The sequence below is a fragment of the Drosophila tropicalis genome, unplaced genomic scaffold (genome assembly GCF_018151085.1).
Source record: "Drosophila tropicalis isolate 14030-0801.00 unplaced genomic scaffold, ASM1815108v1 contig_593, whole genome shotgun sequence".
Taxonomy (NCBI): domain Eukaryota; kingdom Metazoa; phylum Arthropoda; class Insecta; order Diptera; family Drosophilidae; genus Drosophila; species Drosophila tropicalis.
Window position 1 is genome coordinate 16523028 of NW_027173070.1, and position 12170 is coordinate 16535197.

At 37.0% G+C, this 12170-nt stretch overlaps 1 protein-coding gene across 21 annotated transcripts; it reads right to left on the reverse strand.

Moving 5' to 3' along the window:
* Positions 1-1964: 1964 nt before the first annotated feature.
* Positions 1965-12156, reverse strand: cg (combgap). Of its 21 annotated transcripts, XM_068292110.1 has the most exons (13): positions 11776-12156; positions 11444-11557; positions 8837-8973; positions 8669-8760; positions 7684-7994; positions 7064-7258; positions 6799-6904; positions 6395-6719; positions 6162-6326; positions 5938-6085; positions 5755-5873; positions 5077-5680; positions 1965-3634 (listed from the first exon to the last, which is right to left on the reverse strand). In XM_068292110.1, the coding sequence occupies exons 3-13, from the start codon at positions 8971-8973 to the stop codon at positions 3407-3409; spliced, it is 2430 nt and encodes an 809-aa protein (XP_068148211.1). In that variant the 5' UTR covers positions 11444-11557; positions 11776-12156; the 3' UTR covers positions 1965-3406. The 21 variants fall into 21 exon arrangements, with proteins under 21 accessions (XP_068148211.1, XP_068148210.1, XP_068148208.1 ...); XM_068292109.1 differs by having other exon boundaries at positions 7064-7200; positions 7686-7994; positions 11444-12156; XM_068292107.1 differs by having other exon boundaries at positions 5755-5870; positions 6802-6904; positions 7064-7224; positions 7686-7994; positions 11444-12156.
* Positions 12157-12170: the final 14 nt, after the last annotated feature.

The following is a 12170-nucleotide window of genomic DNA, read 5'->3' on the forward strand; positions in this document are numbered from 1 at the left end:
CAAACCGAAATGTTGCTCGGCTCCAAGTTCAATTAATTTCAATTTAACAATTCAAGGTAACATAAAAACCAAAACCAAAAATAAACAACAAAAAAAAGAAGGTCCATGTCAAGCCCTTATTTGGCAAAAAGCATTCGTTTAAATAAAAAAACTCTCTGGTAATGCACTTTTAGGGCAAAAGAATTGCATATTTTCGATGTAAGGAAATTGCATGAACATTTAAGGAAATCAAAAATGACGCAATCTTTTATAAAAACAACAAAATTTTACAATAAATAATTAACAAATTATAATATGTACATACATATGTACATATGTATACTGCTGATGAATGAATGAATTTTGTAACCATATAACTGATCAATCGTTTTGAATGTTAAGCATTTTGCCTACGTGCGAATTTGGCCAACATTTTGATTAAGCCAAACCTAAACTATGTATGACCATATGGCGGCCTGAAAATTTGCTTAAAGCCCACAACGTGACTTTTTCTTCTTCTAGATTGTTGGAAGTTGCTTGAACTATTATCTATCTGGGAGGAAAACAATTAACAAAAAAAAATTAAAGAAAAAACAAAAAAGAGTTGAAATTTTTCCCTATTTATCTTATCAACGAATAACTTTGCCTAAAGCGCCAAGAATTATAAATTATATACATATGTACATACATACACACAAGTTGGTTAGGTGGGTTAAACACTCACATTTTACCTCAAAAAGACCTTGTGGCCAGGTAAATTACTAAAGAATTAACAATATAGTATTTCCTTATTATTACACACTTGTGAGCAATAACTTTGTGACTCTTAAAAATTCGTTAAAATCTTTTTGCTTTGTAAGTAAATGCCATTAATGGATTGACTCACTGGGGCGTAGGTAAATATTTCTTTTCGTGTGTTTAATCAGCAAATTTAGAAACAAAAAAAAATATACTATTTATACCATTGACATACTGCTGCACATTTGTCGTCCGAAATGTCTAATCTTAACATTTATATATATGTATATAGTATAGATTTAAAATTCGCCATGTTCATACAAAATTTTTGCAGTAATCAAGTTAATTTCTTTTTTAGATAACCTACACATAGCACAGAAAGATAGCAACCGGCAAAAATAAAAACCGTCAACACAATGTGGTAGCTTTTAAATGTTTAAATTACTTTCCTAAATGAAAATATTTCAGAGAAAACAACAATTAAGCCATAAATTAACTGATTGAAACTATCAACTCTTAAGTTTTCCTCTCTGCTTTTATAAATTAACTCTTAAGAGAACCAAACAAATTTCCCTTCTCAGCTTTCTCAGCGGTTAATGGCCTTGCCCCTGATTACTTGACCTTGTACTGTCCAATCTGATTGTAAGAATACTAAAGGACTTTGACTTTTGATTAGCCTTAAAAGTGCGGCCGTTTGGTTTTTGGTTGAATCAGCGCATTTGTTTTCTTTCAAAACTTGCTTTTCCAACTGCAACTCCAATGTGGCTGAACCTGTTAGTTGCATAAGACTAACTTGGTTTACATTAATGAGTTTATTGTCAATATTCATTAGACTTTTCTTTAGACTTGTTTGGTCAAATATTCAAACATTTCTTGACTCACTTACATTTCAAATAGAAAGCTAAAGTTCCACAAATGACTAACGCCTTCGTTAGCCAAGTCAAAGCTTTAAATTTGTTTATGTAAACATCAAAACGATTTTCCTTTTCCTTCAATTCGTTTTCAACCGTCTGTCTTAATAACTTTTAATCAACTAAAGTTTACTCTTGATTCTCTTACATTACATGGAGAGAAAAACATTTGAATATACAATTATAATTTTTCTTTTTATTATTCAATATTTTGTTTTGTATTTTTATTTAAGGCTTACATATTAAAATATATGCTTAAGTTAGTTTCATTATTTATTGTTGTGTTTTTTATTATTATTATTATTATTTTTATTTATATGGTTATAATTGTTTCTGTTTTGTAACTGTTGTTGTTTTTGTTGCTGTTCTTTTTGTTTTTGTTGTTTGCCATCTTATGCATTTTTACTTTTCTTTTTTTTTTTTGCCAGAACTTAAGGTATACGTTATTTTTTTTACAGTGTGATATTGATTTTTACGTTTGTTTTTCCTACAAATTTTTCTTGTTACAAAGCGTGCTTTGTTTTCGCATATACATATATATAATTTTATATACTATATATATATATGTAAATTGGTATCTTTCGATTGTGTTTCGTGTAACTTACAGCTAGAAATTGTTTTCGTTTTATCTTTTCTTTATTTTTAGTTTTGTTGTTGTTGTTGCTGTTGGGTTTGCTTTTTATGTTGAGAGATATTTTTGTTTTGTTTTTGTTAGTTATTGTGCCAGGCACCTACATTTCAAACTCCGGCTATAATTCACATTGAAAAGACCTGTTTTATTTATTATTTTTTCTTTTTGCTCCTGACTTCTACTTCTTCATTTTTATTTTTATTTTATTTTATTTCTGTTTTAACTTTTTGTATGTACAAACGAAATATATAGAAGTGCACCACCAACGCGTTTGTCTGGCCTGGTCTGGTCTGGTCTAGTCTAGTCTATCTGTGATCTGTGGTTGGAGCAACAAGCAGAGCAGAGCAGATCCGATCAGATCAGTTCAGACGCACGCCTCCACGATTTCTCTCGCCCACTACACATAAGCATAAGGATAGCGGGGGAAAAAAGAGATCGTGAAACATTGTGTGTTTATTGTTATTTACGTACACATATCTCTGACAGCAATGCCTGCTGTCGTATTTTCATAATCTATTATGTATGTAATATTTGTGTGTGTGTGTGTTTGTATGTGTATTGTATGTGCTAAATATTGTTGTAATGCATAAAACCAATTTAAAAAAAGTTCATTTACGTTTTTCTTGTAAAAACTTCCAACTTAGACACACAGGTTCTTGTTTTTTAGATGCGACCAACACATCACAAAATTAACAGATACGTTATATATATATATATATATATATATATATATATATATATGTATATATATATATATATGTGTGTAGGTGTATAATTCTATACCTATATATGCATATAAGTATGTGTATAACTCTAGTTAACTATTTAATGTGTACAAAGTAAGTTTATACTTAGTTTAAAGGCTAAAGGCTAATGCTAACTAAAAGATTATTACAACTAAGGGAATCGCTTGCAAATGTCTAAGTGTTGTTTGGATTAGGTTGAGGGAGGGAGGGGGTGTTCTCTTTTGGGGTTATATTATTCTCAAGCAGCTGCCCTTCTCTCATGTTGTCTACTCTGCATGGGTGTAGAGTGTTTGTGTGTGTGTAAGTGCCATGTATTTACAAAACCAAAAAATAAAACCTTAGGATTCCTGCTTATGTTCTCTCCTTCTATATATTTATGCCTCATCCCGCCGCCTTCTGCCTTACTCGGTATTCATTCCAGATTGTTGTTGCTGCTGCTGCGCTGTCTGATCCTCCTGCAATACATTACGGCATATCTCGTACTTAATAACTTTGCCATGTGCCAAATGACCATCAGGTATTAGTTGCACCTGAACCTGCTGCTGCTGTTGTGTGGTCTGCTGTTGTCCAGATGCCGTTGATGTGGCCACTACCACTTGTTGTTGCTGCTGCTGCTGAGCATTGGCCTCCTGCAATAGTTTGAGAAAAACTTTTAGCTAATTTCTCTCACATAAGGCCAACAAAGAATTAATTTTAAATTGTATTTAGACTAAACTAAAAATAGGCTCAGGCAAATAACTAATTAGGGTATCCAAATAAAACAAAAATATGTATGTGATAGGAAACAGGCACAGACAATAAGGTAAAAAAAAAAAGTCAACACAACATCAATATAACAACAAGTATGGATCATATTTATTACAATATTTAATTAAGTAAGTGTACATAGGAGTAAAATTTAAACAAAGGCATTTTAATGCTGAGCATTAAAGTAACTTCGTGAAAACGTTTAATTAAGGAAAAAAAAAAAAAAAAAAGAAGACTTTAATTTTGAATTTTTTATACAGACCTAAAGCCCGCGCGATCACACTGAAGGCCCTTCTATTACTTTTGCGTACGTATTTGTAGGATTTCTCATATATATATAGTAGTAGTAGTAGTAGGTAGTATGTATGTATACATATATATATATATCGATCGTTGTACATATATATATATAAACAATATATACATATACGGTTATGGTTTTTCTTTTAAGTCTTTTGATTTACAATTTGCTTTCATACACACACAACACACACACACACATTTAAACACACACACACACACGCACATACACAGGACTACACACATAGATGTAGGTAATTGGTATATACATATATATATATGTATATATATATATATATGTGTGTGTGTGTATGGGCCACTAGATCAACAGAGTTTATAGTCCGATTTCGAACAATCTGAGGAGCTATATGTTGTATCGCCTCTTGTGTGAATATCTATATATATGTGCGCTTCTTGTACGAGAACTTGAAGAATGGCATATTTTCGTTATTTTTCTTTTCTTTTTGTGTGTGTGTGGTTTTTTTTTGTTTGTTTAATTTGTTTTTGTTTGTTTATATTGATTTTTAATATTATTGATTTATTTTTTGCGGTTTCTTTCTTTCGTTTTTGTTTTTCATTTCTTAGTAAGAAGTAGTTGGTACAACAAGCTGCAAGTATTGGAAGTTAAAAGAAATAAGGTAATGCAATAATATTCAAGTATTTAAGTTTTTAAATCGAAATATTTATGTATGTATGAATGTATAAAATATTTTAAATTAAAGTGGGATAAGGGGGACGAAACGGAAAATCAACTAAAAGAGTGTAAAACAAAATCTACATACATCTTCTTAATAATCTGCTCGTTTTCTTTTTTGTTTTTTTTTTTTTTTTTTTTTTTAGATTTACAGATTAAATCGGCTTTATAACTTTCATGTTTATAAACATAAAATGCATAAAAACACAGTTATTTAATTTTCTGTTGGCCTAAACTCAAAGCTTAAGTCTAACAAAAACGGAATAAAAATCTATCTGCCTCTATATCTAAAGTAAGAGCTTTGGGGAAATGGACAGCTAGCTAGCATACCTGTTGCTGTGATATGGCTGGCTTTGTTTCCAAATGCTGGCGCTGATGCAGCATCAGATGATTCTTCTGGAAGAATGCCTTGCCACACTCACAGACATGGGTGCGGACCGTGCAACCGCCGTTGGGATGTCGCCGATTATGCTGCATTAGACCATGCTTGGCAGCGAATCCCTTGCCGCAGCTGGCACAAAAATGCGATTTTGGTTTATTGGCCGGCGCAGCGGGTACAAGTTGTTGCTGCTGTTGTTGTTGTTGTGCCCCGGCACCAACATGCTGCAAATGCTGCTGTTGTGTGGCATGCAATGGCATGTGGGGCACAGCGGTGACAACCTGCGGATGGGTCGAATTGGCGGCCTGCACCAGCGTGGTTTGTGACATTAACTGGCCGGTGGACGAAATAATTTGCACTGGCACCGGACTCTGTCCAACCAAATTTGGATTGGCTGCTACCACAGTGCCTGGATTAAGACTTGCCGTGCTCAGGAAATGTCCTGGTATAGCTGCCGTTAGGGCGCACAAATCGGTCATTAGGCTCTTATCGCCAGTATGCAGACGCAAATGAAGGGCCAATGCTTCGCGGCTATTAAAGGCGCTGCCGCACTCACTATCAATGAAAAAAGAGATAATTGTTTTTAGATTAAAACTCAAATCTCATGCTCATGGTCAAAATTGACTTACCGGCAAACAAATTGCGGTCTTGCCACACCATTGGCATCGGTTATGGACACTGTTACCGGATTACTGACAACAGTTATGGTCTGCGGATGCCCGGGGTGATGGTGAGGCTGTTGCAGCTGCTTAGGAAAGAAATTTGACATTTAGTTTAAAAATATTTTGTTGATCGAATCAATTAACAATTACCTGCTGATTAGCTATTATTGTGGCGCTACTTGTATTGGGATTAACGCCATTGTGAGCGGCACGAACATGCTGATGCAGTTCGGCCTTTGTGGGGAAACCCTCGCCACAACTCACGCAGGGATGCGCCTGCTCGCCTGTATGTACGCGCCTATGAGGGTAAAGAAATTTAAACAAATTAAATAAAATCAATCTCTCTTTTGGGGGGTAAGTCCACCAATTCGTACCTCATGTGGGAAACTAGTGTGCGCTTTTGTAGAAATTCTTTACCACAAATGGTACACGAATGTGGTATCTTGCCGTGTATACGTCCGTGATTAACCAATTGAAATTTACGTGGAAACGAGGCACCGCACTCTGAGCAAACAAATGGATTCAAGGACCCGTGAAAGCTATATCAAAAATTTTTGTTTTGAATACCTTTCTACATATTTGTATAATTAAGGTTTTTTACGCTTACCGCGAGTGCATAATCAGGTGATTCTCCTGGGCAAAACTCTCACCGCATTCCTCACAGACGTATGGACGTTCGCCTGCGTGAAATTTACTATGAGTGACCAGGTGACGCTTCAATGGAAACGAGCGCCCACACTCCTGGCACACAAATGGCCGTTCCCGGCTATGGACACGTGAATGCGTCAACAGATGATGCTTAAGGGTAAAACTTTTCTTGCACTCCTGGCACTGATATGGGCGATCCGTTGAATGCAACAGCAGATGGGTATTTAGGCAATGTTTATGGGCAAAACTTTTACCGCAATGGGTGCAGATATGTGGACGTTCACCTGGAAGAAGAAAAATAAATACGAAAACGATTAGACCTGCTCATATCGAAATGGATAACGTATTGGGAACATTAACAACCACCTGTGTGGACGCGGGCGTGTGTGGTCAAATGATGCTTGAGCAGAAAGGACTTGCCGCACTCGTCACAACTGTACGGGCGTTCCTTCTTGATAGTGGCGTCCGTCTAAAAAATGTGGAAAAGGCAATCAGTTAATTAATTTTGCTCTAGCTATTTGGGTGTGCACTTCATCACAATTGGTTTGGAATTTTTTCATTAAATAATTTTTCATTAATAGTTTTTGAGGAATATATTTTTGGTTTTTAGATTATTTTTTAAGCTTACTTCGCTGAAATGCATTGATTCCTGTAGTTCGGTCTTTGGGGACAACTCTAATGTGCCTGGCTCCAACTTTAAGTTGGGTGCGTCGCCCTGGGAGTCCTCGTTCTCTTCGAGTCCTTGTATTACTTTCTGTACTTGAACTGAAATACCAGGAAGTAGGTCACCTAAGATTGATGTTGCACCGCCAACAGAATAGAAACCAAATTTGAGCGAAACGTAAAAAGAACAGAAAAAGAAACAAAACAAAAGAAAAAGAAAGGAAGAAAGAAAAAACAAAATCAAAGAACGAACTCAAACCAAAACGCAAAAATTGGTGGTGGTGGTGGGTGGAGTTTTCGGGCAGGTCAGGGGCGGGGCGGGGCGGGTGGAGACAACTCAAGCCGGGTAATAAAATGTATTCAGCAACCAGAACCGGGTAAATACCTAATGCCAGTTATATATGTATATATAGAGATATTTATATAGACGATAGTATGCATTATGCACAGATATATCTTAGGTGGTGGTCTTGGTGGTTTGGGTAGGTTGTGTGCCACAAATCCACAATAAAGTGCGGGGGGATGGGTGGTTGGGTGGGGACATACGGGGCGAGACAGAAAGGTTTTTGAGTTTGAGAGATGCTTACTTGGTGTCGCGCCTGGCGCCGTGCTATGATGATGCGCTCCGTCGGCGGTGGTGATTGTGTGCGTCTGATGGTGGCCGGCAGCGATGGCACGCTTTATCAATATCTCATTGCACTCCTCTTGCGTTAGATGCAGTGCACCAATGGAACCGAAATGGGATTTAGCAGCAGCAGCAGCTGCGGCACCCGAAGTCAAAACGGTTTGTCCTGTCTTGGCATCAACAATGCTACCATTCGTCAACGTATGATGATGAGCCGTTGGATCACCGGCAGCTGCTGCAGCTGCGGCTGTGGCCTGATCGACCAGAAGATCTGTTCGAGTGTTTCGTGTGTGTTATGTGAGTGTTTGTGTTGGTTTGTGTATATCAGACCGCCACCCGCCGCCCGCCAAGAGTACATGGATGAAGTGTGTTCATATTGCGTGTGTGTAGCATGGATATGTGGATGGATGGATTTGGATTGGATTTGGGTGTGGATTGGGTTAGTGGAATAATATTTTGTGGTTTTTGGTGCAAAAGCCAGGCAAGACATACAAGCGCATATATATATTGAGAGGATTTATATATGGAAATACAAGTGAAAGAGCAAAATTGGAGCGAGTAACGAGTAACGGCAACGGTAAACGGTAACGGTAACGGAAGATATGGGGAGTAAAGAGAGAAAAACAATCAATAAGAATTGATCAATTACAAAAAGAAAAAGAAAAAAAGAAATTACAGCGTGCAACACACAAAATTATTTTATTTCGTTAAAGGGATTCCAAAAAATGACGATAGAGGCGCACCAAAAAAGCAGCATCTTGAAATAGGGACAGACGACATTCAATCAATTGAGAATTAACGATCCTGATACGAACCGAATGGTGGATTGGGGAGGGAAAGGCAGGGAGATACTACTATCGTTACACTTTTTGACATCCCCTACACGACACGTGCGTTTTTTTGTTTTTCTTTTGGTTTTCTATTGATCTCACTAAGACCACTTACAGTTCTTATCGAGTGAATTTATACTCAACACCTGTTGAGTGGTTGAGTCCTGTTTCTTCACCACCGTCGAGGTGGCACCTGTGGTAATTACTCTGTGAATGGAGGAGAGAAAGAGCATGAGGATAGAAGGGGTCAAGCTGGAAGGTGGGAAATTACACCAAAACGCACCTTTGTGTACCGTGCGGAAATGAGGAATCGTTCACCAAGAACATGCGACGCACAACATTCGCCTTATTGCCAGCCAGTGCACCTTTAACATCCTTTTGTACGGCCAATGATCCATCCGTGGATAACAGATAGGGCATCTAAAAATGTTTGGTTTGATTTGATTTTGGGGTTTGAGATATAGATTGTGGAGATGGATGCAAGAGTGATTCTTTTGAAATCATGTTATTTTGTTAGTTCTTGTCCCCAAATAACCGATTTTACTGGAATGCAATGGTCTAAAACTCTTTAGTATCATCATGTGCCCAATATATTGTCTTGTTTTTTGTTTGCTTATAAAGAGACACAGAGAGAGGGCAAAAGAGTACAGTTGAGTCTTCTGAATAGAGTTAATGTGCTTTGAACTGATTTCAGATTTTATTTAAGCTTGTATTAGAAGGAATTTACACCTGCGCGACGGCGGCAACAGTTTGCCAAAAATAAAAAGGACCGTAAAGGCTTTCAGAGCAAGAGACTACAGGGAAGAAAAAGGAGGGTGGCAGAAAAGCGCGCGCTTTTTTTTCTGTTGTGTGTTTGTGCAAGTTGGACTCTAGAGAGAGTGAGTATGTGTTTGTTTTGTTGTTGTTTGTTTCCATGAGTGTGTGTGTGAGTGAGTGTGGGTAGAGGCGCCAAAACTGAAACGCAAGTGTAATCAAAACACACGCACAAAAACACACGCACACCAACAGAACACGTCAGTATTTGCGTATGTATGCGTTAGATGTGTCCGCGAGAGCATGAACGTGTGTTTGTGTGAGTGTTGTGTGTTATCATCATATGACGGCGAATTCAGAGAATTCGCTCATCGCACACATATAAAGTGAAAGGCCGAGAGTAATTTTAGCGCAGAAGCGGCGAATTCGTTTTGCTTTTATTTGTTGTTCGGTCGTCATCTTACAGTGAGCGAAAATAATGAACACACGCAAGAAAAAATTGGTGCATTGGAGACAGCGGAAATTTGATTTCCCAATTAGTGACTGGCTAATTGATTTGTAATTTGATTAAAACTCATCGATTTTGTTATCATCCTCTCCTAATTTTCTACATAAACGATAAGCTTGTATTTATATTGATGAAATTATTCATTTTAAAAAATAGCCAAATTTATGGTACTCTTGGGGAAACATTTGAAATATGATTTTTACTAAAGTTAAATTGTGTATTGAACTTTTTTATTTTTTGGTAAGGAAAAAGAAAAAAAACCACAACAATTTGAGACTTTTTTGGATTTCAAGGAAAGACATTTTGTTGTTATAAAGTCTCGCAATTTTCTATAAAGTATTCTATTAAAATTATTTAATCAAAATGATTTTCTTTTGGGTTAAATGTTCGACAACTTAGATAACACCTGAATTTATGGCTATGGTCGTTCTTGTCTGTGCTTTAAACCTTTTGGGGCCCACTGTACTGCAGCAAACTCAACTTTCTGGGACCAAAAATAATAGTTTAAAAAAATAATTAAGAGCAAAACAAAAAAAAATTAATTAAGAACCCAACAACAAACAAAAAAAATACCATAGAATGCAAATATTAATTATCTTAAATTAAAATTTTAAGTAAATTGTAGTTGCAAATAATTGCCTTTTGCATTATCTACTGCTTTTGCCGTGTATTGCCAAATGAATATTTTTGTATTAAACTGCACTTGCCTCTTCCGAAGACTACCCCACCTCACCACCTTCTTCATAGTTCGTCATCTCACGCATTCGCATCACATGTGCGTGCTTCGCTGTGTGTGTGTGTAATTGTGTTTGGCAAACACACGCATACAAGAAAAAATTTACAAATACCAAATTATGAATGTTTACGAATGAAATGGAAACGAAAAAAATTTGTAAAAGAAATTCTAACACACTCGCCATACACACTCACCCTACACTCACTCACCCACATACATACATATGTATGTATATTATGTGTGTGTATGTATGTATGTATTCATTCGAGCGAACGCAGTTACATAAAAGTATATGTGGCTGGTTGTCATTTTTTCTTTATGTATTTATACTTCCACGTATATCGTACGTGAAACGGCCGAGCGTATACATACACGCTAGATGGGCCGACGCACATATACATACACAATGGCGGCGGTCGACGACAACGACAACGACATCCCAGAAAACTAGCGAGTGAGTGAGTGAGCGAGCGAGCTAACGAACTGGTATGTATGCGAGCGTACGTACGTAAGTTCATTCGTATGTATATATATATATATATGTGTTGGTGTGTGTATACATTCATATTTGTATGTATGTATGTATTTTAGAGCCTTGTGTGTATGTGGCGGGCTGCCTTGTTGTTGGGGCCACATTCTGAGACAGAGACACACAACACGATTCTCTGTGGGAAAGCAGCAGCAATACCACACTATTACGTGGGCGGAGAGGTGAAGAAAAATTAGGATGTTTGTGGTGGTGAGGGGGTGGCATCGATTTGGTATTTAGTTAACAGCTTGCACTTGCAAAAGCACTCGATATATACATTTTATTAAAAAAAAAAGTATAAGAATTCTTCATGCTAATTATAACTATGAAATGTAACAACAATAAATTTCAGATTGGAACTTACCGATTCCCCACTAACGGTGTAATTAATATTTGGCGATATTTCCAATACCGATTCGGCGGTACGGCCACCGTTGTCTGCAAAGCCCCAAGTGTAGCCGAAGGGCGGCGGATTGCTCTGTGCAGCGCACATTATAGAAAATGTAGCAATAAAAAAAGTAGAGAGAGAGAGGGAGAGGAGTTGGAGGTGGCGATGGCGGTGGCAGAGGTGTGTTGGAGGGGGGAGAGAGAAAAAAGCGCAAAATTTCCAAACGCAAATGTATAATTGCACTTTTTCTGTTGCTTTTTTGGTAATTATATTTAGGTGTATGGTATTTTTATTTATAAATCACGTACAAAATACTAGCCTCCGTGTTATAAATGGTCAAAACAATTCTCTATTTCACTTTTTCGTCATCACGAAGACTTTCACGACTCAAGAAAAAGTTGCGGGCGCCATTTTTTTTCTTTTTCCCTCGATATGAAAAAAAAATTCACTTCGCAGCAGCGTCAGACGTCAGGCTCCGACTCCCACTCCGAAATCCATTGATAACGGGTCGCACTTTCAATTGTACATATATATGTGTGTATATTATTTTTGTATTAGTGTGTGGACGCACACCATTGAAAGTTATATGTGCAGTATTTGCAATTAAATTTATAAACAAAAATTAACGCACACACAGTTTTTTGTTCACAGACACACACGTTCGCAGCAGTGTTGCCACAATACAGATCGTTTCATACGGCAA